Below are 28,000 nucleotides of genomic sequence, written 5' to 3'. Positions count from 1 at the left end.
AACCCGGAAACTGCACTAGAAAGTGTCCGTTGGGATATGCATCGAACTTTATAAATAACAATCTGAAGTGACATGACGAAGACCGGAATTTGAGGAAGGCGAATTGTTTAAATGTTTAGCATCGAAGCTGTGTGGCTGTGTGCTGAGGTAACCGATTGTGTGTCTCCCGTAAAGTCTGTGTCAGCGAAATGAACGCAGCACCTGTGCCCATATTAACTGAGTGTATTGCAGATTTCGAACATTGTCTAAGATGGTCATTTATTAACTACATAATTAGGCCTCATGAGATACCTTACACTCTCCCAGCAGATAGATGATGGCATTGCCATTACCAGCAGCTGTTCTCTTACATTTAGTCCTGCTCACAGGAATAGCCACACTCTCCAATGGTAAGGTCGCTATCATCCATACATTCCTCTTGTAGTTGTGCAAAGTTAAGACTCTGTACGATAGCTTAGAATTCTAGTAGTTTTATCATTTAATCTATGGCGTTTGTGTGTATGTTTTCTCTAGGTAGCAACGAGTGCATGGCCCGTGACTTTGGCCATGGCTCCGTGGTTTGTGAGTGTAACTCCACACACTGTGACAGTGTTGGGACAGACAGCTTGCCTGGGTTGGGTCAGTTTGCCTCCTACCTGAGCAGTAAGGCGGGCAGCAGGCTGGAGAGGGGTCAGGGGCGGGTCCTCCCGAACAGCTCTGGGACAGGTGAGGCACTGGACCCTAGCAGGTACACCAAAAGTAGGACGACAGAATCAGTGGCACCCACTTTTTTTAATGTATTTATTTACCTGATGCTTTTAATCCAGAGTGATCAAATCAAATCAGGTGTCACATGTGTAGCTCTTTTGCGTGTAATGTCACAAAAGAGCTTCACAGTCCACCACAATTTAACACTCATAACCAACCTAAACCCTCAGAGGAGACAAAAAAAACCTCCCCCAAATTTGTGAAAGAGAAAAGACACAAACCGTGTTTGACTAATATCAACCATTGCAGTGGTCTGTTTGTAGAAAACTGCAGCTTACGCCCCTGTGTCTGTTCTTCCTCTGGATGCTCTCAGCTCTCAGGCTGACTATCGTTCCCTACCAGAAATACCAGCGGATCCGAGGGTTCGGTGGCTCCATGACGGACGCAGCAGCCATCAACATCCTGGCTCTCTCTGCAGGAGGGCAGGAGCAGCTGCTGCGGCAGTACTTCTCCCCCGAGGGTGAGTCTTCAGACGGAGGAGACAGGGGAGATGCCAGGCACAGCAGTTTCTGCAGGCCTGAGATGACAGCTGGCTCTGCCTGTGTTCCCCTTGCAGGTGTAGGCTACAATGTGGTCCGTGTACCCATGGCCAGCTGTGACTTCTCCACCCGTCTGTACACCTACGCAGACACGCCAGGAGACTACAGCCTGGAGAACTTCACCCTTGCTGCAGAGGACACCAACATGAAGGTATGAGATCTCTCTCTCTCTCTCTCTCCCCCTCCCTCCACTCATCGTATTGATTTAAAACACAGTTGGAGATGTCATCAGGACCCCTCACACCTCTCCCATGAAATCTCGTTCCCTCTCTCCCGCCCTCCCAGATCCCCCTGCTGCAACGCGCCCAGGCCATGTCCCCCCGCCCTCTGTCTCTGCTGGCCAGCGCCTGGAGCGCCCCCGCCTGGCTGAAGACCAACGGTGCACTTACAGGGAAAGGGTCTCTGAAGGGCCAGCCTGGGGGGAAGGAACACAAGACCTGGGCTCAGTATTACATCAGGTAAACACACTTCTAAACACCCTAAACACAGACCTGGGCTCAGTATTACATCAGGTAAACACACTTCTAAACACCCTAAACACAGACCTGGGCTCAGTATTACATCAGGTAAACACACTTCTAAACACCCTAAACACAGACCTGGGCTCAGTATTACATCAGGTAAACACACTTCTAAACACCCTAAACACAGACCTGGGCTCAGTATTACATCAGGTAAACACACTTCTAAACACCCTAAACACAGACCTGGGCTCAGTATTACATCAGGTAAACACACTTCTAAACACCCTAAACACAGACCTGGGCTCAGTATTACATCAGGTAAACACACTTCTAAACACCCTAAACACAGACCTGGGCTCAGTATTACATCAGGTAAACACACTTCTAAACATCCTAAACACAGACCTGGGCTCAGTATTACATCAGGTAAACACACTTCTAAACACCCTAAACACAGACCTGGGCTCAGTATTACATCAGGTAAACACACTTCTAAACATCCTAAACACAGACCTGGGCTCAGTATTACATCAGGTAAACACACTTCTAAACATCCTAAACACAGACCTGGGCTCAGTATTACATCAGGTAAACACACTTCTAAACATCCTAAACACAGACCTGGGCTCAGTATTACATCAGGTAAACACACTTCTAAACATCCTAAACACAGACCTGGGCTCAGTATTACATCAGGTAAACACACTTCTAAACATCCTAAACACAGACTTGTACAGACTGATCATGTCTCTCTCAGGTTTCTGGAGGAGTACGCCAGACACAACCTGACCTTCTGGGCCGTGACCACTGGGAACGAACCCTCTGCTGGACTCATGACCAACTACAGGTTCCTCTCACCTCACCTCACTCCCCCAGCCTCACCTCACCCCCCCAGCCTCACCCCCCCAGCCTCACAGATAGATTAGAGGTGTTATACGATGTCAACCAGCGGCACTAGCGTAGCTGCATGTCAGTTATTTAACATCATAATAGATTCAAGTGAATGATAGATACCAATATATTTCTTTGAGGAGTGTGTGTCCTGCTGCAGTTTCCAGGCGATGGGCTTCACAGCAGAGGAGCAGAGGGACTGGGTTGGCTTGGACCTGGGCCCCGCCCTGCACGCATCGCCATACCCCAAAACACACCTGCTCATCCTGGACGACAACAGGCTGCTGCTGCCTCACTGGGCCAAAGTGGTGAGAGAGAGAGAGACATAGAGAGAGAGAGACATAGAGAGAGAGAGACATAGAGAGAGAGAGACATAGAGAGAGAGAGACATAGAGAGAGAGACATAGAGAGAGAGAGACATAGAGAGAGAGAGACATAGAGAGAGAGACATAGAGAGAGAGACATAGAGAGAGAGACATATAGAGAGAGACATAGAGACATGGAGAGAGAGACATGGAGAGAGAAAGAGACATAGACAGAGAGAGACATAGAGAGAGAGAGACATAGAGAGACATAGAGAGAGACATAGACATAGAGAGAGACATAGACATAGAGAGACATAGACATAGAGAGACATAGAGAGAGACATAGACATAGAGAGACATAGACATAGAGAGACATAGACATAGAGAGACATAGACATAGAGAGACATAGACATAGAGAGACATAGACATAGAGAGACATAGAGAGAGACATAGACATAGAGAGACATAGAGACATGGAGAGAGAGAGTGTATGTGAGGAGTGGAGAGAGGTGGTGGATAGATGCACTGTGTGCTTTGTGCAGGTGTTGAGTGACGTGCGTGCGGCGCGCTACATCCACGGTGTGGGTGTCCACTGGTACCTGGACGGCCTGGTGCCAGTGGAGCTCAGCCTGGGCACCACCCACCACCTGTACCCCGAGTACTACCTGTTTGGCACGGAGGCGTGCGCAGGCTGGAGCCCCCTTGACCGGGGCGTGAAGCTGGGCAGCTGGAACAGGGCCGAGCAGTACGCCCACGACATCATAGAGGTCAGAGGTCACAAGGTCATACTGACGCGTTCATTCTCTCCTCTCTCGCCTACTTTATTTTCGTCCCTCAAATGCAACCTGATTCCTCGTCCGTTTCCTTCATTCATTTTGCATGTGACATTCACTCTCTCTAACGATTAGAAGGATTAGTTAAAGGAGATACGCCACACTGCCTCATAACTCCCCGCCCCCCCGTCTGCTTCCCTGCCCCCCCGTCTGCCTCCCCGCCACTGCAGGACCTGAACCACGGGGTTGTGGGTTGGACCGACTGGAACCTGGCTCTGGACCCTGGCGGGGGCCCCAACTGGGTCAAGAACTTTGTGGACAGCCCCATCATAGTGGACCCCAAACAAGATGTCTTCTACAAGCAGCCTACCTTCTACAGCCTGGCCCACTTCAGGTACCACCTGCTTGTCTGGGCCGGACACCAAGCTGGCCGTGGTCGATAGGTCGAGAGACGCCAGTTGTTCTCAAGTTTCTGTTCAGTTTAACCCGATTCACGGTCCTCTGTCCCGACAGCAAGTTCCTGTTGGAGGGTTCTCAGAGAGTGGGCGTGTCCTCCAGTCAGGAAACAGCTCTGGAAAGCTCCGCCTTCCTCAGACCCGATGGTTCAGTGGTGCTCACCATTCTGAACAGGTGGGAAGAGGTGCGCAGTTCTTTATGAATGGGGATAATTGATGTTTATCCATCTGAGTGTGTGTTTGTTTTGCAGATCCTCGTCAGATGTGAAGTTTGAGGTGTGGCATCCTGCTGTCGGCTTCATCTCCTCCTCCTCCCCTGCCCACTCTCTGCTCACACTGGCCTGGAACACACACTGACACACACACACACCTGGACTCCACACTGACACACACACACACCTGGACTCCACACTGACACACACACACTGGCCTGGAACACACACTGACACACACACCTGGACTCCACACTGACACACACACTGGCCTTGAACACACACTGACACACACACCTGGACTCCACACTGACACACACACTGGCCTGGAACACACACTGACACTCACACCTGGACTCCACACTGAACAGGCCTGCTACTGGAACTGTATAATCAAGGTCATAGTCCAACTAAATCAGCATGAACCAACCACCTCGTACGACCTTCTTAACAGGTCCCACACATTAGCGCTTATCAGTATTTGTGTGACACGACTAAAATGACAGTGTAGATCTGAACACTGAGGGATGATGGTACGCACGGGCAAACTTCTCTACCATCCAACACAACGGTGTGTGTGATTAAAGAACTACAGCCAAAGATTGTAATCAAGTTGACTGCTGTGATTATCTGCACTGATCTCAACCTCTTTGAAGGTTGAAATAAGCTGTGATGTTTCTCTCTGGCCTGTGGTGATGCAAGAAACATTACAATGCAACAGAAACGTGCTTTCGAAATACTAGGGGTGGGGGATTTTCGTGAATCGATTTATCAAATCATGACTCCAAGAATCAAACCGTGAGGTACCAAAAGATTCCCACCCCTACGAAATGCCTTAACTGATCTTTTCCATTGCACATTTCAAAACTTTTGCTTGAATTCCAGTTTATGAATGATGCACAGTGCATGAATGGGACCTCCTGTTTTAATCCTGAATAAATTGTGTTTTGACAACACCCTGAACTTTTGGTGAGTGACTTTCAATGGCACATTAAATGTTACTGTTTTTTTATTCCTTTCTTTTTCAATTTATTAATACATCATACACATTTTCATATATATAATAATATACATAGACTTTAATATCCAGAATAATATCCTAATTCACATTTGTTTCTCCATTCTCAAAGTTGTAGTTTTTTCTTCCAATAATTCCCCATTTTTCCATATTTTCCAATTCAAACCAGAAGTTGCTGGACTAAAATTATTTACATTAAAAAAATAGAGTGATAGAAATGTGAAACAAAAGACAAACTCATCAACAGAATAATAAAATGACAGAAGGAGGCAATCTGTTTGTAATATATACACCAGAATGAGAGGAATGACAGAGTGGGGGGGAGAGGAGAGGCTGGGTTCCAAATCTGAAGCCTTGGTCCCTTCCTAGGTCCTTGCCTCCAGAGGAAGAAGGTAAATTGGGGTGAATTTCAGTTTTACCTCAAGCCCCTTTTGTGCTCAGCAGTTTGAACACTTCACGTATTCAGTCCAAGTTTGGGGGTGAAGATGGGCGATGGTCCAGCCAAGTACAGAAGTTTCCAGAGGTCCAAGGGCGTGCGAGGACAAGAGTGCCCTGGAGAGGAAGAGGCCAGAGCTGGAGGAAAGAGACGAGGCTTCCAGGCTTGAAACATCACCTGGGTTTCCAAACAACAGTATTTTACAGCAGTGCATTTCAAGAAGGATGGAGGAGAGGGAATAAGAGAAACCAAAAAGAGGGGGTCGGACAGGGGAACAGTGGCCTGCTTTGCCTTTGATGCGACACAAGAGCTATTGCTTTATGTGTGTGTGTGTGTGTGTGTGTGTGTACATGGATAGAGACAGACGGGTTAGTAGGCAGGGTGAAGTTGAGATGATCGTCCTATGACTGGAGATGGTTCAAACAGAGAAGGATGGAAGGATGAAGGAGGAGTTTCTCCCCCACCCTTGGAGGGGCCGTTTGGGTTTGAGGGCCCCGTAGCGAGGAACGGGGGGGTGGGGGGTGGAGAGGAAGTGCGTCTCAGAAGGACCATCTCTCCTGTGTGCGTGGATCCGTGGAGAGGGAGGGGGACTCTGGGGGGGGCAGGCTACTGCTGTCCTCTCCGTTCAGACCCTTCCTACACACAGGACACGTGTCATGCTGGAGGGAGAGAGACAGAGAGAGAGAGAGACAGAGAGAGAGACAGAGAGAGAGACAGAGACAGAGAGAGAGAGACAGAGAGACAGAGAGAGAGACAGAGACAGAGAGAGAGACAGAGACAGAGAGAGAGAGAGAGAGAGAGAGAGAGAGAGAGAGAGACAGAGAGAGAGACAGAGACAGAGAGAGAGAGAGAGAGAGAGAGAGAGAGAGACAGAGAGAGAGACAGAGACAGAGAGAGAGACAGAGACAGAGAGAGAGACAGAGACAGAGAGAGAGAGAGAGAGAGAGAGAGAGAGAGAGAGAGAGAGAGACAGAGAGAGAGACAGAGACAGAGACAGAGAGACAGAGACAGAGACAGAGAGACAGAGACAGAGAGAGAGACAGAGAGAGAGACAGAGAGAGAGACAGAGAGAGAGACAGAGAGAGAGACAGAGAGAGAGACAGAGAGACAGAGACAGAGAGAGAGACAGAGACAGAGAGAGAGACAGAGAGAGAGACAGAGAGAGAGACAGAGAGAGAGACAGAGAGAGAGACAGAGACAGAGGAGGAACAAGGTGTCAAGCTGAGGAGAAAAGACACCAATGGATACAGGGCTGCAATATCTGTATTCATACACGTACACATTATTACTATCATACTGTTGTAACTACTTGAGAAGATCCTTATGCGAGTGTTATGACTATTTACAAAATGATCATGATTCAGACTCCACCCCCAATGTCCCACCCAGCTTCCCCCTCCCTCACCATCTCCAGCCAGGGCACTATACAGTCTGAGTGGAAGAAGTGGTTACAGGGAAGCTGTCTGACCGGCTCCCCCACCGCAAAGTCCTCCTTACACACCGGACACTCCATACTGCAGTCTACAGAGAGAGAGACCGAGAGAGAGACCGAGAGAGGAGAGAGGGGAGAGAGAGATGGGGGGAGAGAGGAGAGAGAGGGACAGAGGAGAGAGAGGGACAGAGAGGAGAGAGAGATGGGGAGAGAGAGAGACATAGGAGAGAGAGAGACATCAAGACAGTGGCTAGTTACTGATACACAAATAACTACTACTTTTGTTGATTTTGATGTGATCCTGTGCTTTTTAAGTAAACATGATCATGACTTGAGGGAGGAAATATATAAAATTGGCTTTTAAAAGGTTTTCTTCCTGGTAGACTCAACATGACGGCAGCGAGTGTGTTGTGCTAAATTCCTGAGTGGCCCGTTGAGGCTTTAAGACCAACAGGCAGATCCCCGCTAATGACACGAGAAGGAAAAACTACAACTATGTGGCCCTAGGCCAGAGAAACAGCATTACAGAGAGAGAGAGGCCTCATTTACCCCAATGCTATCAACTGCACTGCAGAAACCACAGTCAAGCTAACACAGATAATAATAATAATAAGGAGAATGGAAGGTGAGGAGAGGGAGGAGAGGCCCACCTGCTTGTTCCTGAGAGACGTGTACTGTGGGGAGAGAGGAGATCTTCTCCTTTTCTGCTGGGGGAGGGCCTGTGTTCTCAAACTGGCCTAATAACTACACACACACGCACACGTTAGATACATGGAAGTTAGATATGGTAAAACTCTGTGTGTGTGTGTGTGTGTGTATTTGTGTGTGTGTGTGTATTTGTGTGTGTGTGTGTGTGTGTGTGTGTGTGTGTGTGTGTACTGTGTGTGTGTGTGTGTGTGTGTGTGTGTGTGTACTTACCTGTGTTATGACGGCATCCAGCCCTCCCTGACCCCATGCATAGTCTCCTGGGTTAGAGTGCAACATCCCCGTCCTGACACACACACACACACACACACACACACACACACACACGTTCAGGTCCAGAGGTCTGAGACCACTAGTCAAGATATTTCCAGTTTTGAGTTCCATTCACTGCCCCCTTAGAAAATATTTCTTCTACGATTTACATGTCCTAACTTCTTGGGTTTTTATATGTTTCTGGATCCTCAAACCTTTATTTTTGTAGAAAATATTAGATATTTTCAATGTGGTTCAGTCAAAACATCAATATAAAGGTCAAATATCCTCCTGTCTATTATCTGTCTATTATCTATAAATCAATACAAGCATGTGACAACAGAGCAGTACACCTCTCACCATGACAGAGGAGGAGAGCCAGGAACTCCAGAGTTAGCAAACAAACCAGCCAGAAACTGCTGTACAATCCTGGAGGTAGAACACACACACACACACACATAATACTGTGACAATCAGACCATAGATGATGTGGGAGGTGTTAAGGTAAAGGAATGCGGGGGGGTGGGGGTGGGGCGAGAGAGAAATAGAGAGAGAGAAGGTGGGAGAGAGGAGAGAGAGAGGGAGAGAGATAGAGAGAGAGAAAGACTCACCCCTCCACAGCAGGCGAGCGGTCAGGTCTGTTGCTTGCCCTGGACCTGTACCTCCTCTGGCTGTGCAGGCGAGGGGGGCGCCCCGGACTCCAGTGCTCCCCTGCTCCCAAAGGACCCCCCAGGGGCCCCCCCAACCCTGCTGGCACCGACCCCCCAATGGGCCCCCCTCCCAGCCCCCCTAGCCCCCCCAGCCCTCCCAGCCCTCCCAGGCCCCCCAGGCCCCCTAGTCCTCCCAGGGGTCCGACGCCGCCCCCCCCGGGGACCCGGGGTTCTGAGTCTGGACTGTCCCCGTCTGCAGCGTAAGGTCGCTCCACGAACAGCAGGTGCCACAGCTGGGGGAGGGAGGGGGGCAGGGAGGGAGGGAGGGGGTGGAGGGGGGGAGGGATCCAAGTGGAGAGGGGAGGACACAGTGTGGGAGATGGGGGGGGGGGGGTGGGTCGGGGGAGGGGGGGTGAGACAAAGCAAAAACAAAGTACAGTTACAGTCACCCGTAGTATGTCTCCATAGCAACCCAACAACCCTCCCTGCCCCTCCCTCTCCTCTTGAGCCTGCAGTGCATTTTGTACCTCTGCAAACTGCGTGGCAGTGTCATCTATCCCGTTAGCGCCGCCCTCTAGGAGACTGAGGGAAACACAGGGGACAAGAGACGCAGCGTTTGAGACAAGCACGTCCATCCAATGGGATTAGAGCTCCCATCCACACGCACACACACACACACAACACACTCCCATAGTCTTACCTTACCTCTACCCCCCTCCCCTGTTACGTGATGTTACATGATGTTACATTGTGCTACATGCTGTTCGATGATGTTACACTGTGTTACACACTGTAACATGATGTTACATAATGTTACACTGTGCTACATGCTGTTACATGATGTAGCATGATGTTACATGATGTTACATAATGTTACACTGTGCTACATGCTGTTACATGATGTTACACTGTGCTACATGCTGTTACGTGATGTTACATGATGTAGCAGGATGTTACACTGTGTTACATAATGTTACACTGTGCTACATGCTGTTACGTGATGTTACATGATGTAGCATGATGTTACACTGTGTTACATAATGTTACACTGTGCTACATGCTGTTACATGATGTAGCATGATGCATAGCATTACACTGTTACATGATGTTAAATTGTGCTACATGATGTTACATGTTACACTGTGCTACATGCTGTTACGTGAAGTTACATGATGCAACATGATGTTACACTGTGTTACATGATGTCACATGATGTAGCATGATGTTACAGTCGTAAAAACTGAAACCTAACCTGGAATCGTCTGTTACTTCTTCGATGAACCCGGACTCACATCTCGGACAAATGTACTCCTGAAAATACATCGAAAAGGGGTGATTAAGCACGCAAACACATACACACACAACCTCTGCCAACATGGTCTCTCACAAACACAGACAACTCAGAGATAAATGTGATAAAGGAGACCCTCGCTTTATTCAACTTGCTCTCACAGCCAATGGGATGCCACAGCCGGTATGACATCGCAGCCAGTATGACATCACAGCCAGTAAGACATCACAGCCAGTAATGACATCACAGCCAGTATGACATCAAAGCCAGTATGACATCACAGCCAGTATGACATTGCAAGTGTTGACAGTGTCTGACCCACATATCCGCAGAGTCTGCAACAATCTCCCCTGACTGCTACTGCATTAGAAAGGTTCTTGTTTTTGTGGTGTAGCCTAACTAAGAGGTTTTGACAGATTGCAACTCGTCACTGATATCTAAAGCTCACAGAGTCCTTAACAGGAAGGTTTGACAGCCTGTTTGGGAGTGTCAACAGCAGGGTGAAGAATAAGGAAATACAAGCTTGCCTATGAGGGCAGAACTAGGCGGTCATATATGAGAAGTGGTAACCTTCAAAAAAGTCCAGAGGAGTTGAGTGAAGAGTCCAACCAACCGCCGTTTAGTTTACCAGGAGACATTACATCTGGATGCACTGTCATGTCGGCCTTACCCTTATGCAGGTAGCTGCCGTATATCCTGCTTCTAAAAGGGATGCAGACGGAATTCTGCACAGGGACTTACTCCTTGCAGATGCTATGTAGATGTACGACGAGGGCTAAACTGGGTGCGTGCGGTCACTAGGCATAGCAAAGACATGCCTCAGCATAGACAGACTGAGACCAGCATTATGATTTAGCCTCAATAGCAGGACGGGGCGTCGGAGGATTACCGTCCAGTAGTAAGTGGCATACTGACACAATGACTGACAGTCGAAACACGCGAGACAAATAAATAAAAAGGCCTAATCCACGTACATCGAGTATCTTGTGAACGCAGTGAAAAAAATATAAATACCTTTGTACTTTGATGTGTTGAGCGTTCTAAATGTCACTTTCAGTTTAATTAAGACACTAACTATGATGAGGACCAGCCATAAAATACATACCATTGCTAAGAAGAGCGAACCGACTGGTTTAGCTAGACAGCTAGCATTGTTGTTACACATCGAAACAAAACAAACACATACTAGTGAATACTTTTCTGACATAAGATTTGATTCAGTGGAAATTGTTGTCGAACAGACAGATGTTTAGAAAAATTCCCGATAAATAATGTCGGTCAATCTAACGTTAGTGACAGTCAAAGCGACAAAACGTAAACATCAACCAAACGTAGCCAGCTAGCTGACATTGGCTGCTAGTGCTAGCTAGCTAGATAGGTTAGCTACGCTATGTAGCTAGGTAGCTATGTAGCTAGCTCTACTGTAGCCTAGCTATCTTTATGCGATCAAGCACTCCGTAGCAGCGAAATAAATGCTTTTCGTGTCAACTGTCAATTGAGAATCACAAGAAAATGGTCTGAAGTAAAGAAGATGGATTGAACACGATGTCTTACCGGGAGCTTGGGATTTACTTCTCCCTTACAACAGTGACAGAAGAACCGATGCGGGGGTACAGCCGCAGCCTCCGCCATCTTCCCCAGAATAGCAGCACAATCGGTGACGTCGGTTCTCCAGGACGCCAGAGGCGGTCCGCCCCTGGGTCCGCCGACAGTCCGGTGTTCCGGAGAATTCAGTTCCCCTGTTCCCCATTCCTTGCGCGTGCGCAAAATCATGACGTTTTCTCTTGTTGCTTGGTTTAGCTGAATGTGATTTATATAATCGCGTGTGTTAGTTTATAGTGTACTCTACCTACTTTCCACGAGCATAAGGTTTCATGTATTGATGTTAATTTGCACTCAAATACAGGCTTTAGCGAAATGAGCCAAAAAGCCCAAACCAATAGCCTCCATTTTCTTAATTATACATTCTTTCCAAACCACAATGTTGTGATTAAATAAATCAATAGATTTTTTCCCCAATTTTTTATTATGAAAGACATACAGTATCATGCTGCAGGACAGAATAACTTATGGATGGAAACACACAGAAATGGATTATAACACTGACGTTATATACAGTATGTGTGCACACATCCACATGAGTGTGTGTGAATGTGTGTGTGTGTGTGTGTGTGGTTCAGAGGAAAGCGCAAAGTCTATCCAGAAGAGATGGATTTCTGTTACTCAGAAAGATCAACTCTTTCTTCCCCTCCTCGGTTCGACCTGCAGTGAAGGAAAAACAACAAACAGGAGGGGAGAAACGACTGTTTGAGACTTGAGACTTCTTGATTACTTTGTTAATATCTCAAATCAACTTTCCACATAAATGTTGACGAGTCCAAAGGCAAGGTAACTCACTGTGAGGGTGTTGTAACCAGTTGCGGTTCAGATAGTACAAGTAACAACTCTCAAACTCTTTCTCGCTGTAGTCCGAGACTGGAACTGGGACAAAGGGCTCCATGGTGTTGAATCCCTCCTGCGGGAGACAAACCAGCGCATTACGATCCAGTCTAATGTGTGTTTCTGTCAACAAGAGTGAAATGTCCTGGACGAGAAGACACGGTGACCTCTGACCTCTCCCAGCAGCTCGTATGGCAGGTAGGCAGAGCTTGGTGTGTAGAGCGACCCGGTCTGAGCCAGAGTCGTGATGATAGCCCCTCCACACTGAGACACCACAACGGTAAAACACACAACTACGTCAAGTCTCAAGTCTGAAGTTTAGCCGATCTCTTTGTATGTTCCTGAAGAAACGCTCACCCAGTCATTCTTCACCAACTTCCTCAAGTTATGAACCAGCGTGAGCTCCTCCGCGGCCACCTGGAACACACACACACACACACACAGAGAGAGAGAGAGAGAGCTGAGAGACACATCAACCCGACACCAGTACCAGAAGACCTCCTCGGTCTCCAGAGGATAGTGAGACGAAGGAGGAGTTCTCTACCGGGCTCTTGTCCTCCTTCTTCAGGGTCGTCCTCCCCCAGAGAGCGTTGATCCCGTCCACGGCCACGGCTACCCTGAGGCCCTGGAGCTCTGGATCTGCCGTCTGAAGCTTCAGCTCCTTCATCAGGGCTCCGACCACGTCGCTGCTACTCTTCACCCGGGTCACGCCCTGCGGAGCACAGACGCCTGGTCAGAGAGCAACATGCCCGTCATGCTGCCCTGCGGAGCACAGACGCCTGGTCAGAGAGCAACATGCCCGTCATGCTGCCCTACGGAGCACAGACGCCTGGTCAGAGAGCAACATGCCCGTCATGCTGCCCTGCGGAGCACAGACGCCTGGTCAGAGAGCAACATGCCCGTCATGCTGCCCTGCGGAGCACAGACGCCTGGTCAGAGAGCAACATGCCCGTCATGCTGCCCTGCGGAGCACAGACGCCTGGTCAGAGAGCAACATGCCCGTCATGCTGCCCTACGGAGCACAGACGCCTGGTCAGAGAGCAACATGCCCGTCATGCTGCCCTGCGGAGCACAGACGCCAGGTCAGAAAGCAACATGCCCGTCATGCTGCCCTACGGAGCACAGACGCCTGGTCAGAGAGCAACATGCCCGTCATGCTGCCCTGCGGAGCACAGACGCCTGGTCAGAGAGCAACATGCCCGTCATGCTGCCCTGCGGAGCACAGACGCCTGGTCAGAGAGCAACATGCCCGTCATGCTGCCCTGCGGAGCACAGACGCCTGGTCAGAGAGCAACATGCCCGTCATGCTGCCCTGCGGAGCACAGACGCCTGGTCAGAGAGCAACATGCCCGTCATGCCTGCTCAGAAATATGTGGCCGTGCCTTTCCAACTCCAATGGTGCTTCTTATAGATAGATACTTTATTGATCCCCTCAGAGGGATTGTGTTTATTTGTATACCCGTGTTGTTCCACAGATCATGTGCATACAATACAGCAGAAGGACATCGTCTTAATCCCATCCAAGATGTCATGTATCTACTTTCAAGATGTTCGAATCCATCCTGGATCATTTACTGCATGTCACCCTCTTCCTCTCTCCCTGCCTCTCTAACTGTCACCATCAAAATAAATTAAGCAGAAAAAAAAAATCTCAAAAGTAAAAAAAATTGTTTTTAACAATTGAGGTTTCGGCCTGACCTGGTCGACCAGCTCCGCCAGCGGACGTCCCTCTTCTGTGCTCTCTCTCTTCGTCCACACGTACCTCTGCCTGGTCGTCATCTGGCGGGGGGACAGGAAGGTTCAACAGACTGACAACACACACACAGCCTCTCAGTGGATCTGGGGACGGATAACCACCTTGGACAGGAAGTGCTCGTTTGTGATTCTGAAATTGCGCAGCCAATTAGAAGCTTGAATTGGCTGGTCGAACCGAGAGCTGTTATAGGTCGAAGGCAGGAGCTCCTTGCAGTTTTTCACCCATCGATGGGCTATGGGAAGGATGGAGGACAGAGAGGATGCCATTAATCCCTAAAAAGGATTTCTTATTTCCACCAGCTCTAAAATGTATTGTGTGTGTGTGTGTCTGTGTATGTGTGCGTGTCTGTCACCATCTGGTATGTGCAGCACCAGCCATCCTTGGGAGGCACAGTAGTGAACAGCATGGCAGAGGGACATGGTCTTTCCACTCCCCTTCACTCCATCTACACATCCAGTCAAGGTAGGCAACAACAAACATACCATACATGGTCAGATAAACCGCAAACATGTCTTCTGAGTAGAGCCCGACCGACATATCGGCGGGCCGATATTATCGGCCTATATTAGGCATTTTCCAAACTATCGGTATCGGTATTTATAATGGACGATAAATGAATTTTTTTTTTTTTTTTTTTTTATTATTGTGTTTTTGTTCAAAGGACTTTAAGTTTCATATCTTAAGTTTGTATTTTTATAAATTTTATTTATCAGAACTTTAATATATTTTGATGTTCCTCTGTTCTGATGTGACAACAAAACAAACAAGTTTATTTTTAAACTGCATTATCATATTATTTAAGTGAGCAAATAATAGCAGTCAGATGTCAGATGGCTGAGTGGTTAAGGAATCAGGCTATTAATCAGAAGGTTGCCGGTTCGATATCCGGCTGTGTGAAATGACGTTGTGTCCTTGAGCAAGGCACTTCACCCTACTTGCCTCTGGGAATGTCCCTGTACTTACTGTAAGTCGCTCTGGATAAGAACGTCTGCTAAAAATGACTAAATGTAAACTACAAATAACTAATGTTAAGGAAATCAGTTTGTTTTGTTACGCGTTTCTGGATTTTTAAAATATTTTTTTATATCGGCCTATATCGGAATATCGGATTTTTAAATCACCAAATATTTGTATCGGTATCGGCCTTAAAAATCCTTTATTGGTCGGGCTCTACTTCTGAGAGAGTGTAAGGATACAGAACACGTAGCGCAGGGCGGGCTTGCTGTAGTCGGCTCTCCTCAAGTGGGAGATCACCTCCAAGGCGGGCTGCCTGACCATCACACAGCCCTCAGTGAACGTCTTGGTCTGAAAACACACAGGACATAGCGAGTGATACTCACGTTACAAGCCGGTTTAATCATAACGATATATATGCCTTCTATCAAACTTTGTCACAAACACGTAAAGTACCTGCAGTTGGAAGCGTGGGGGCAGGCCGTGCGGGAAGAGAGTGCGAGGGTGATCTGGGGGCAGAGTGTAGTACTGTCCAAGATGGTTCTCCGAATGGCAGGCCTGCAGGGGGCACCAGGACAGACACAGTAACTACTGATGGCAGGTACTGGAGCTGTGTCCATACCAGGTGAGGTCTGGAGCTGTGTCCATACCAGGTGAGGTCTGGAGGGTTGTGAATCAACGAGGAGGCTAGAGCCTGATGCATAAACATATCCGGCCGCTGAACTCTTGAGGGAGGAGGTCCACGGGAGTGCACTGGTGTGAGACTGGCACAGACTCTACTGTGTGTGTGATGTGTGTCACGGTTTTAACCTACCGGGTCGTTTTCCTGCGTCCTGAAGACCTGGAGGGGCTCATGTTGTGGTTCGGGCTCTCCTGCCAGGGCTTCCAGCTGATGGCCACACCCAGAGCCATGGAGCGATCGTGCATGTGTCACCTGTCCATCACATTATCACATCTCAGAGCAGGATTTATAAAAAACGATAAGCAAGTACAGCATTAAATGCTGTGTGCATTGAAATAGTATACAGCATTCGATACATACAATAGAGTCTGAGTTATCCAAGCAAGGAGGACTTGACTTACCGTTTGACGTAATCTGAAGGACAGTCTTTGGAGCGCCATGATTCAGTCTGAAAAATGAATGAGATAAATCAACAAATGCTACTGCATGTTCACTTAATACATACATTGAGACTAATATGCGACAGTAAGGCTAACAATGTTGGCAAGTACGGGCAAGCTGCAGGCACAGAAAGGGCCACATGTCACATGGGTAACGTTAGTTAACACAAGTTAGCTAGCTAATTGGTTACGTTTTATCATCACCGACTACCGTGCTTTCGAAACAAAAATAGTTTATCGTAGTCTGTTGCTGGGATTACATCGTACACACCCCTACATTAGGCTAGAACTAGCAAGATGGCTAAATAACCTTTGCTACATAAACGCATTAGCTTGGTACGAGTACACATTATTACACCGTAACTGATACCAAGACAGCAAATATTAACCTGAGAATCAATTCATTAAGTACACATCCACGATACAGCTGTGCGATTTCATTCAATTGTGAAATGTCCAAATCTGTTCAGTAAATAATGGAGAGTTGCACAAGCTCGGTCGAACTGTCATAGTGCTTCCTCCATGGACGTCGCCATTTTGGTTTGCAGTCTGGAAGTTGCGTGTTGGAGATGCTCATTTAGTGAGCCTGGGCAACTCAACCGGGGCGGCATTGGGTCCCCATATCAACTCCACAGAGTGTAGGTCATTTTATTTATATGTCGATATGTCTGTTTAATAGTGTTATTATGATAGCAATGTGAAATATTTCTCAACAGGAAACCTTTGAACAATTTTAAGTAGACCTATATTAATCACATTTTAGATTGAAACACTGCAAAATGTATTGATGTGGGTGGATTCTCATTCTGAATGTAAACCGTTCTGTGATATCCAGATCCCTGTCGTTGATAACTTTTATCGTCGCCATTTTGTTAGGCTACATATTTTTATGATATTATGTGTACTTCGTAATTAACCTTGAGGACTACGTCGGTTGACCGTCGTTACATTCGGTGCTAGACGGCAATGCTATGTTAAGCAAGTTATTTTATTTTCGAATATAAAAAACCTCAACGATATTGTTCGCTGCGTAACACTTCTCAGCAAGTAAATCGTCGCCAACAGTCCAACTGTGTAACAACATTTTCCACAGAAGACGCACGCTCTTGGGGCGTTTCATGGGAGTGAAGGTATGGATACAATGTAACTTTCTCCGAAAAAGTGACAAAACAAACATGACTACTGTAAGAAGCTCGCCACCTAGCTGCAGGGACGCGCTTTCAGATCACAGTCTCGACCCACTGATTATGAAAACACCCGCGCGAATGTTGCACTGTATGTCCTAGAGGATTTGGAACTAGCTTTTCGAGGAGGAGTAACGGATTTAGTTATGTAATCTAAGCAACATCGAATGCCTAAACTAAGGATTGTTGCTGGCGCTAACGACAGGGAATCCAGCAACACCTTGGCTCTATCCAGCCACGCAGTTCTGGGACGCGCTCCGGGTAAGAAGCATACGTAGCCTTATTGCAAAATGTCATGGCAGTTTGTAAAATGTGCAGGCCTTTGTGAATATCATGGTAGAAGTAGCACAGGATTTGAAACAGTGATCGTGGGTGGTTATTTTTAAGGTGATGCAGATCCCGCGGGCGCTGATATTTTCACTGCCCTCAATGTATTATTATATTTATCTTGCCAAATGTTGCTGACACCAGCATAAGCAGGCAGATCGGGGAACAGGCCATGAAATCACTCTCGCCACAGATGCCACATTCAGTTATTTCATCACGTGCATTCAGTACCATTTTAGCCAGTAATGTCATCTAAGTTCTTTAGTGATCGATTTAACCTAGATAATCATGATGGCAACATGAATGACAACAACAACATTGGCACGTGTCATGTGTCATCATGTAAGTGCGTCATGCCAATTGAAATGCCATTATGCGCAAAAGTCGCTCTCAAAACGAACCTGATGTGGCGTGTTGGTGGCCACACCAAAGGCGCTAAATCAGTGATGGAGCACGAGAGAGCGGAACTGAACTGTTCGCACGGTATCCTCAGTAACAGCCGTACAAGTCAACGCAGTTACGACCTGGGTACACAATGTACAACTAGGAGTATGATACAACTAATAAGTAGAAGAAGAGAGTGTGTCCGCGTGCGTGTGATAAAAAGAGGGAGTTTGTATGCGTGTGGTTGCGTGAGACGGAGAGAGAGACTAAGAGAGAGACATATTGTATGTCCCAGAGGCTAACCTCTTGAAACATATACCATGTGTTGTGCACGCATCGCCTGCAGCGCTATTCTGAAATATCTTGCATCTCAAATTACTTTCATATTGGACGTTCATGTTAATCTGTTGTCGGGGACAGGATAGTGTTATAAATGACACCAGGAGTCAGATGGTGATGATGAGGGGGTTGGAGGGAAACCATTATAATGATTTAATCTGACTCCATAGCTGCTGGGAAACCACCATGATAGTTTCATGTCCATCCATCATTCTGCCAGTGAAACAGCTCCTGTCCTAATGTTAAGATAATGTTGAGTTATGTTTAAAAGGAGTCCCTGGGAGATCAGGGTTGGTAATGATGCTCTGTGTGAAACAGTTTCCTTTATAGTTCCTGTCGATGTACCTCCCCTGTCACTTCCTATGTCCTTGTCACTAACAGCAGTTGTACCAACCTGTTTGTTGACATGCTATGACACGGCGGTAACCTGGACGATCCACATCCACTTCCTCCCCCGTGGAAGACCTTTGCTGCCAGTTTACCGGCTAGCTATCTGACTTCCTCTTCATTCTCAACTGCCACAGGGGAGAGCACAACTTAATCAGACCAGATGAGGATCGATCCTTATATGTATCCACTTCCAACAGTTCAGACAAGTTAGTCTCAGATTTTACAGAATCTCTTATGCAACAGCTAGTCGCTGGTGCAGCGGTGTAGCGGCACCCAGTCTGACTCACACGGTGAAGGGCTGTGCTATAGGGATCCAGTAGCCAAACAGAACCTGAAGTTCGACATGAAAACATGGCCTGAAAGCCTCATTTACGGCTAAAGGGCAGGAACGGGTCGAGAGACAGATGAGCTATTTCATAAGAAGCTCTTCTGAGAGAGAGAGAGTGAGGGGGGGAGGGGGAGAGAGAGAGGGGGGGGGAGCTGAAAGAATGCAAGACAGGGTGTGTTTTATTAGAAAAACTGATGCTTTTTTCGTGAGAGTGGAGTGAAATGGAGGCTCGCTAGAGAAAGAGTTGTCATGGAAGATGCTGTTTCTCTTGGCCGCACGGCCTGTTGGTGAGGACGGAGGAAGGGAAAGTATATCACAGCTCAGGGGAATGTTGTTTTAGGGTGTGTTACTTTTTAATGTCACATTAAAAAGCCATTTACAATGGGGTCAATGAAAAGCTTACTGAGGAAGCAATGGGAGGGAGAGGAATTCATGCTCCTTTCCAAAAATAAGTTTTGACTCTTTCCTACAGATTTGTGTTACCACTACTGAGAGGGGAGGAGGGGAAGGGTCTGATGGTGAATGGAGGGATTTAAGTTGGAGGAGAAAAAGAAGGGGAGAGGAGGAGGAGGAAATATGGTTCTGATTAACATGGATACAGGGCCTGCCTTGGGTTGACCGTTTTACTGTGTGGTCTGCTTCAGGAGAGAGAGAGAGAGGGGGGGGGGGGGGGGGAGGGAGAGAGGGGGGGGGAGAGAGGGAGAGAGAGAGAGATGGAAAGAGGCCGTTTGTCTTGGGATGCTGACGAACATGAACCAGACCGAGAGAGAGATGGAGGAGAGGTAGAGCAGCGGCGGCCCTGAACAAGCCCAGCCGTGATTGATACCTCCTGAAAGAGTGAGCAGCAGCACAACCAGGAAAAGGCGGCTGCTGGAAGGGGATTGGTCCCCTGGGGTTCTCGAACAGTGAGGTCATCTAAGTGGTGAAGCTCCTTGGTAAAGATGTAGGGGACTTTCCTTGGTCATTCCCCTTGCTACTGCCGCTCATGTCTGATGTCACTGGAATGACTAATCTCTCTCTCTCTCTCTCTTGTCCTTCTCAGTTCAGCTTTAAGGAAAGAAAGAAAACACATTCAGACAAGAGACAAAGCGCTTGTAGTCTGCTGCATTAAGAAAACCTCCTCAACTTGGATTTTCTTCTCGGTTTGTGAGCAGTAGCTACTAAACGGCACCAGCTTGCCTCTCTCCTCTTCTGGCTTCTGAACTAGTGCTATACTGGGCACCCCAGCACCCCTCAGCCCTCCCCCCTGAAATCTCTGATGGACCAGAGAGCCAAGGGGGGCACTCCTCCACCCACACACACCCCTCTCCCTCTCCATCCCTCCCCCCCTCTCCCTCTGTCTTCTGCCCCCGAGGACCCCGAAAAGGAAGTGGGGGGTGAGAGGAGGAGAAGGAGAGAGGGGGAGAGAGGGAGTACCGGGAGGAGAGAGCAGGAGAGGGGAGGTGCAGGGCACAGGAGCGAGGGGGACGGCGGTGCAGTACTGGAGGTGCACATAGAGGGGCGCTGTGGCGCTGCAGGGCAGCGGCAGCTGCAGTTCCCTGGCAGAGAGAACACTTGCTCAGAGGGGAATGTCAAGCTGAGGATCGAGAGACTGCAAGCCAAGCGAACCAAGAAACCACCCAAGCTCCTGGATAGCTACGTCTGCAAACCCACAATCAGGACCTACCAGAGGCAGGGCAGGGGTGGAGCAAGCCGGGGGGACACCGAGGGTGGAGGGTCCGGGCCGGGGAAGAGCACCCCTCCACCTGCGGGGGGCGCCAGAGAGCCTGGGCAGAGCCAGGGTGCTGACCTCCACACATCTTCCTCTCCACCAGAACCACCGTCATCATCCTCGCTTCCTCCACCATCGTCCTCCTCGGCAGCAGAGGGTGTTGGAAGCGTCAGTCCCGCTCCAGCCAGCCCAGGAGCCACGGCAAGCAAGCAGGTAAACATAGCGCCCTCTGCTGGCCTCTCTCAGGAACACACCCCTCCAGGGGGCTGCTGCAGTGCTGTGTCATTCATTTGAACTTCACTTCAACTCAGCATGGTTTCAACAGCAGTGCTATTAGCATTTGGTGGCAGTCATCTCTCATCTCAGGACTGCTCGTAAGGGAAAACACCGTACTGCGTTTACACAGGGAAATCACACGGCATATAGAGGCAGACTATGACTCATAGCAGAATGTCCCCTGTCCTCTCATCCAGCCAGCTTATCTGGTGCAAACTGCCCCGCTTTGTACTGGGTGGTAATAAGGTCAAATGAGCTATTGTCTCGCTAGTGAAACCTAAGCAGTCCATTTAGGTAAACAGGCCTATAAATAGGACGAGAGCACAGCAACTAGAAGGAGCTGATACAGACATTGGTTCATCAGCTCTCATGACAATCACCCTGGGGGAAGATTATTGCTTTAGCTGCAAATATGCCACCCTAGTCACAGTGCTCCGAAATTATAGGACAAGCATGAAATGTCAAGACTTCAAATCCCTTATTTTTGGCAATTTATAGCTACCAATAGCACAGCTGCTTTTCTCCATCTCTCTCTTCCTGCTCTCTCCTCGTCTATTTTTACCTCCTCTCCTTTCTACCTGCTCTCAATTTATCTTTCACTTCCTCTTTCACCCTCTCCTTTTCTCTCCCCGTCCCACTCTCTCTCTCTCTCGCTCTCTCTCTCTCTCTCTCTCTCTCTCTCTCTCTCTCTCTCTCTCTCTCTCTGTGTGTCTCTCTCTCTCTCCCTCTCTCTGTCTCTTCTTTCTCCTGGCAACCCCATTTCTGTCTCCATCAGCTCCCCTCTCTCTCCTCCCCCCTCATTTGCCCTCCTTTACCTCCCCTTCTTTTGTCTTTGTGTCCTCTACCATCCTTTCTGCAGGCAGGTGAGTAATCAACCCTACACAGGTATTACTTGTTTCCCCCGGGCGCTGTAGGTATTCACTAATGTGACTGGACATACAGGAACTGTCACAGTAACGTGCGTTGGCGGTAACACGTTTCCCCATCTGCAGGTTCCTCTCAAGCGGGCAAACAAGACTGAGGTGAAGTCGGATGTTCCACCTGAGAAGGTCTCCAGCTTGGGCCCTTCACCCCCCATGAAGCCCTGCGGCCCCCCTGCCTCCCCCACCCTCCCCCTCTCAGCCCAGAAGCCTGGGAGCCATGGAGACGGGGTCTGCATGCCACCTTCACACCTTCCAGACGGTACGGCTCCGACAGAGAGGGCGGGGGCCGTCTCCTCCCCCGTTACCCCTCGCCCCTTAAAGTCCGCTAAGGTCAAAGGTCGAAAACAAAACTCTTCCTCATCGCCTGCCCCTGCAGTCGCGAGCGCCGGGCCGAGCCCCCCAGCCGAGGAGCCTCTGACCCAGAACATCCCCACAGACCGTCCACGCTCCCCATCCCCCTCCGAGCCCCCTGGCTCCGGCCGCACTGCTCTGACGCAGCGCTCATCCACCCCGCCCGCTCTGGACAAGGAACGAGCCAAGAAGGACAAGGCCAAGAAGGAGAAAGGGAAGGAGAAGAAGAGAGAGAGAGGGAAGGAGCCAGGCTCTAAGAGGAAGAGCGGGAGGAAGGGACGTGATGCCAGAGGGAAGGAGGAGCGGGGGAGAGACCCGGAGAGGGATGAGAGGAGGAGGAGGGATGGTAACCCCAGCCCAGACCTCCACAGGGGGACGTCTGATCATGCCGATGCGTCGGGTGTCCCTGCAGGAGCAGCTGACTCAGGGGAAGCCCCCCAGACAGACACGCAGCAGCCAGGACAGACAGCAGCACCTGATCCACCGTGTGACGGACCAGACGAAACCCTCTCCCTGGTCAGCACATCCTCCCCCCCTCCCCCCTGCGGCCCCGCCCCCCCCCCTCTCGGCCCGCCCCCCCCACCTCGCCCCCAGACCAGGACAGCCGCCCGCTGAAGAAGCGTAAGGCGAGGCGTCCCAGTTGGACCAGGCTGGTGAACCGGGCACAGAGGCTGGAGGAGGCCCCTCTGGACCCCCACCGAGACGCCCCCTTAGACGCCCCCCTGAAGCCCTCCGCTAAGGCCTCCAGCCATCCCACAGGTGAAGCCCACCAAGGTCCTCCTCTCCCCCCACCCTCCAGCTCCTTCCCCCTCTCCAGCTCTCTCAAACCCCGACTAGCAGGCCAGCCTCCGTCGCCCACCTGGACCCATTTGATGACCTGTGACCCCGCCCCCCAGACAGCATCTAGACACCCATCGGCCAAGGCCCCCAAAAAAGTCTGCACCAAATCCCGGACACCGAGCGTTGATGAACCCCCACCACCCAGACGCTCTTCCAAACCCACCCCAGCCGAAGAGCTCCTTCTCGGGTACGTCGAGGCTCCGGAGCCACCTGTGTTGGACCGAGTGCTGGATATCGGGCCAGCCCCCACCAGCCTCCCAGCCCCCACCAGCCTCCCAGACCCTACCAGCCTCCCAGACCCCAGCCCCCCTGCCAGGAAGCGAGGGCGCCCCAAGCGACTAACCGCCAGCCCCGAGCCCCAGGACCAGAGGAGCGCCCTTCCCCCCTCTGAGGGGACAGAGAAGGGCCAGAGAAGGAGCAGGCAGCTGAACATCCGCAGGATCATCGGTGAGATGAAGAAGAGGAAGAGAAGGGGGCTCCCCCGACACATCCTGTCTGGGTTTGGGGGGAGGGAGGGGAGGAGGGGAGGAGAGGAGGGGGGAGAGACCTCCCCTGGAGGTGTAGGACAGACGTGTGGATCAACATTAGTCGCGTCACACACTCTGTCCAGCCTGTCGTGCTCCTTCGGGGGGAAACTGGGCCCTCAGATCAACGTGAGCAAGAGAGGAACCATCTACATGGGGAAGAGGAGAGGACGTAAGCCCAAAGCGCTCTCTGCTAACCCGGCGCCTCAGTCAGGCCTGTTCTCCAGTCTCCCCGGCCCGTCTCTCTTCTCCTCTCCCCTGCCCCATCCCTTCCCCTCCCCCTCCCTCACCCACTCCAGTGGAGCTCAGAGCCCCTACAGTGAAGGCAGCCTCACAGAGCCCACATCCTCTCTCCTCTTCCCTCACCCCTTCTCCCTGCCCTCCCCCTCCTCCTCCTGCACCTCCCCCCGGAACATCCCCCCCTCCTCCTCCTCCTCCCTCTCTCCCTTCGCCAAGAGGAGCTGTCCCTGTCGGGGTCGACATCACTTCCCCTTCCACCATCCGTCCTGCAAGCTCTCCACCCCCCACCACCACCCGGCAGCCTCCCCTGCCCACCTCAAAGAGGCCACGCCCTCGCCCGTCAGCGAGTCGCTCAGCGAGGAGACGTTGCCTAGCGACAGTGGCATCGGCACGGACAACAACAGCGTCTCGGAGCGCGGAGAGAGGAGGGGGGGGCGAGGCGGGGGGGTCATGTTCAGGAGGACCCCAGAGGTCACAAGGTTGGGGGCGGGGCTCGGGGGTCAGAGGGGACCCTCGTCAACGGTACTGGACCACCCTGCCTCTGTGTCCTCCCCCCTCTCCCCCCTCCTCAGACACGCCCACCCCGTGACCGCCACGGCCGCCCTTGAGCGCCACCGAGAGCGAGAGAGACACAGACACAGGCGGAGGGGGTACGACTGCATCTCCCCATGCTCCTGTCTCTGCCCCTGCCCCGGCCACAGCAAGTGCACACAGCTGGAGTTCTGCCCCTGCCTGGGGCAAAACTCCCTGAAGAGGCTGAAAAACAAACACAAGAGGAAACACCAGCAGCAACACCTGCTCTCGCACGACCCCGCCTTCCTGTCGGAGCTGGAGGACCTGATTGGCCAGTTCAGCGAGGTCCACATTGGGCGCCGGGGATGGGCCAGAGCAGGACAGGGGCAGAGCTACGAGGGGGCCCCGGGGGGCAGGAGACACCACTCCTCCTCCCAGCATCACGTCCGCTCCAACGTCTACAGGATCAACCTGAACGGCTTCTACTCCCCGCACCCCTCCTCGTACCCCCCCCACCCCTACGCCCCCCACCCCCTGTACCCCTGCCAGGCTCTTCACTGCCGGAAGGCCGACCGCCGTCACTGCGGCTGCTCCTCCAAGTTCCAGGAGGCCGTGGAAGACCTGGGCTTCTACAGGGGCTACCCCGCCCCCGGCCTGTACCCCCACCCACACCTCCACCCCTCCTTCCCCCTGCCGCCCCCTCACCAGTACACCCCCCACCACCCCCAGCACCCCCACCTGCTCCTCAACCCCGCCCGCTTCCACCGCAGGAGGAGCCGGCAGCCCAGGGAGGGGGAGCTGAGGGGGGAGGGCGAGGGGGAGGGAGGGTCTGTGTTTCCTCCCGGTCACGCCGTCTGTGGCTGTGGCAGGATGGAACACAAACACAAACACCGTAAACACCGGCACCGCGCCGGCGAGCGCCGGGCCGAGGGGGAGCTGGAAGAGGAGGAGGAGGAGCAGCCGAGGTCAGAGTTCACCAGGGGCTCCGAGGACGCGGGTAGAAGAGGGGGCAGAAGCGGGGGGTCAGTGGGGTCGCCATGGCAACTCAAGAATGGAAAGGAGTCCCCCTCCACCTCCGCCGCAGCTAACACAGCCTCTTCATCATCCTCGTCCTCGGCGGAGAGGCTTAAGAACACGTCCCTCACATGCCTGGGGCTCGGCTCCTCTCACCTGTCCTCGTTTGGTGGCAGCTGGCTGAAGAGAGGGGGCCTGGGGGGGCTCAGGCCCCCTGCTCCCTCCTGGGTGGCCTTCACAGGGGGCCGGTGGACAGGTGCGGTGGGGGGGTCCTCCAGAGAGGAGGAGACACACCTGTACGGCTCCTCCCCACCCCCAACACACACCAACCTCTTCACCTCTGCTGCCACCACAGCCGGAGGGAGGGACGCAAGGACCGGGGCGGCCAATGGGAAGCCAGGGAGCGGAGGCGTGTCACAGAGGAGGGAGGGGCCATCGTGGACGGACAGGAGAGGAGCAGGTGAGACACACGCCATCTCTCTTTTCCAGAAAAGAGGCAGCCGTGTATGTTGTACTGGGCGCGTGGATGGTGTGCAGGCAGGAGAGGGGTGATGGTGAGGGGGGCTCTGTTAGAGAAGCAGCCAGGCTGGGTCTGGTCTTCAGGACTCCTGCCCAGCACATCCCACTGGAGAGGAAGCCCTGATGTCTTCACACAGCGCTGCTCAGATCTCCACTGCAGGACGCAGGATGTGCACGCGTGTTGCTTACACTCGCTCAGATGTACAGTCCTAGATACACACACACACACACTCCTAGAGACACACACTTCTATATATACACCGTCACACATTCAGGCAAACACATTCTCTGCCGTTCTTTTTGAAAAACCTCAGGGTGCCAGATTCACAGTGGGGATCTGCCAGCCATCTTTGAAATGTTCCCGGCTCGTAGCGTACTGCGCTGCCGGAGCCTGGGGCTACGAAGTGAACACGGTCATTAGTTAACCACCAGAACGTCTATTTAAAGACCTGACTGTCCTTCGGCCAAGCGGGGAGTTGTCGGAGCGAAATGGAAGAAGGAAAAAGTGTTCAATGTTGTCAGAAATCTGGAAAAATGAAGGGAAAAAAGCGATTAATGACCCAAGGAAAAGTGATGGATGGAGGGATAGTGAGGCGAGGACATGAAGAGAGCATGTCGCTTTAGAGAGAGGGGAGACACAGCAGAAGATCATCTAACCAAACACATATGTGTCTTAACAGAACCCACAGAGGCACATGGCCACCTCCCACTACACACACACACACACACACACACACACACACACACACAGACACACACACAGTCCATCTAATGTCTCTCTTGTGTGCATGACTGTAGTCTCTGTGCATTCCACAAGATGTAGTCTACATGTAATATAACAGGAAAGATACTGTGTGTGTGTGCGTGTGTGTGTTTGTGTGTGTGTGTGTGGTTGGGCTGCTAGAACTATGTTCTTCTTGCTTTTCCCAGAAAGCCGGCTGGTCATGGTCAGGATTGCCGTTAGTAGAGAGGAAATGTCGTGACTCACCTCGTTTCTGTACAACTGTGACTCATGACTGGCCACAGCTCAGCCTGCTGCTTTTACCACTCACTCGCATCTGGCACCCCCGCCCCCACCCCCACCCCCGCCTCTCTCTCTCCCCACCTCCTCTCTCTCTCTCTCTCCCCACCTCCTTTCTCTCTCTCCCCACCTCCTTTCTCTCTCTCTCTCCCCACCTCCTTTCTCTCTCTCCCCACCTCCTTTCTCTCTCTCTCTCCCCACCTCCTTTCTCTCTCTCTCTACTCACCCCCTGTCTCTCCCCCCTCCCCCCTCCCCTCTCCCTGTGCTTCAGCTCCAGGGCCTGCTCCCTGGTGCGGGGGGCAGCTCTCTGTGTCCAGCAGGGGGCAGAAACATCAGCGTGGCCTCCTGGGCAGTGCGGAAGGCAGGAGGAGGGGGCCTGGGAGGCCCCGGAAGCACCCCCTGGCCCCCCCCACGGGATCCCCCCCCTCCCCGGAGCCCCCGGAGGCCCCCAGCATGGGAACAGAAGGAGAGAGAGGAGGAGGGGGGGATGCCGTGGAGGAGGAGGAGGAGGAGGAGGCGGTGGTACAGGCGAGGAGGAAGAGAGGCCGGAAGAGGAGGAGAGCTGATTCTCCCTGTCTCCCTAGGTACAGCCTCTCACCTGACAGCCTTCTGGATTAAGTCATATTTACAAGGGGCTTGTTATTGTAATATGCATCTAATACTTTCAGTCTAAA

General features: G+C 51.1%; 5 protein-coding genes across 7 annotated transcripts in view; 3 read left to right on the top strand and 2 right to left on the bottom strand.

The window, feature by feature from the left end:
• On the top strand, positions 1–5,343 carry gba1 (glucosylceramidase beta 1). 2 transcript variants are annotated; one of them, XM_067237136.1, is made up of 12 exons: positions 1–147; positions 310–389; positions 514–705; positions 1,061–1,207; positions 1,304–1,437; positions 1,572–1,744; positions 2,508–2,597; positions 2,802–2,949; positions 3,490–3,714; positions 3,951–4,114; positions 4,234–4,350; positions 4,427–5,343. In XM_067237136.1, exons 2-12 carry the CDS (start codon positions 314–316, stop codon positions 4,530–4,532), a joined length of 1,572 nt encoding a protein of 523 aa, XP_067093237.1. In that variant the 5' UTR covers positions 1–147; positions 310–313; the 3' UTR covers positions 4,533–5,343. The 2 variants fall into 2 exon arrangements, with proteins under 2 accessions (XP_067093237.1, XP_067093236.1); XM_067237135.1 differs by having other exon boundaries at positions 307–389.
• A 110-nt stretch (positions 5,344–5,453) lies between these two features.
• Positions 5,454–11,962, bottom strand: rnf115a (ring finger protein 115a). Its single transcript, XM_067237142.1, has 9 exons — positions 11,726–11,962; positions 10,133–10,191; positions 9,408–9,462; positions 8,842–9,173; positions 8,591–8,659; positions 8,192–8,264; positions 7,924–8,017; positions 7,247–7,362; positions 5,454–6,500 (listed from the first exon to the last, which is right to left on the bottom strand). The coding sequence occupies exons 1-9, from the start codon at positions 11,942–11,944 to the stop codon at positions 6,381–6,383; spliced, it is 1,137 nt and encodes a 378-aa protein (XP_067093243.1). The 5' UTR covers positions 11,945–11,962; the 3' UTR covers positions 5,454–6,380.
• A 222-nt stretch (positions 11,963–12,184) lies between these two features.
• Positions 12,185–16,990, bottom strand: dap3 (death associated protein 3). The gene is made up of 13 exons (XM_067237140.1): positions 16,832–16,990; positions 16,404–16,450; positions 16,135–16,254; positions 15,777–15,878; positions 15,563–15,671; positions 14,719–14,811; positions 14,468–14,598; positions 14,309–14,389; positions 13,155–13,322; positions 12,968–13,027; positions 12,785–12,874; positions 12,569–12,686; positions 12,185–12,433 (listed from the first exon to the last, which is right to left on the bottom strand). Exons 2-13 carry the CDS (start codon positions 16,440–16,442, stop codon positions 12,348–12,350), a joined length of 1,197 nt encoding a protein of 398 aa, XP_067093241.1. The 5' UTR covers positions 16,443–16,450; positions 16,832–16,990; the 3' UTR covers positions 12,185–12,347.
• Positions 16,991–17,560: 570 nt separating this feature from the next.
• LOC136943717 (basic salivary proline-rich protein 4-like) lies at positions 17,561–23,302 on the top strand. Of its 2 annotated transcripts, none has more exons than XM_067237138.1 (3): positions 17,561–17,572; positions 20,437–21,318; positions 22,374–23,302. In XM_067237138.1, the coding sequence occupies exons 2-3, from the start codon at positions 20,653–20,655 to the stop codon at positions 23,268–23,270; spliced, it is 1,563 nt and encodes a 520-aa protein (XP_067093239.1). In that variant the 5' UTR covers positions 17,561–17,572; positions 20,437–20,652; the 3' UTR covers positions 23,271–23,302. The 2 variants fall into 2 exon arrangements, with proteins under 2 accessions (XP_067093239.1, XP_067093238.1); XM_067237137.1 differs by lacking the exon at positions 17,561–17,572 and adding an exon at positions 17,682–17,887.
• The window catches only part of LOC136943850 (histone-lysine N-methyltransferase ASH1L-like), a 10,495-nt gene continuing 5,796 nt past the window's right edge, over positions 23,302–28,000 (top strand). Inside the window, exons 1-2 of the mRNA XM_067237333.1 lie at positions 23,302–26,246; positions 27,598–27,848. Coding sequence (XP_067093434.1) covers positions 23,528–26,246; positions 27,598–27,848 — 2,970 coding nt within the window. The 5' untranslated portion in view covers positions 23,302–23,527. The remainder of the gene's footprint in view (positions 26,247–27,597; positions 27,849–28,000) is intronic.

Source organism: Osmerus mordax, chromosome 6 (assembly GCF_038355195.1).
Source record: "Osmerus mordax isolate fOsmMor3 chromosome 6, fOsmMor3.pri, whole genome shotgun sequence".
Lineage (NCBI taxonomy): Eukaryota > Metazoa > Chordata > Actinopteri > Osmeriformes > Osmeridae > Osmerus > Osmerus mordax.
This window is presented reverse-complemented; position numbering and strand designations above follow the sequence as displayed.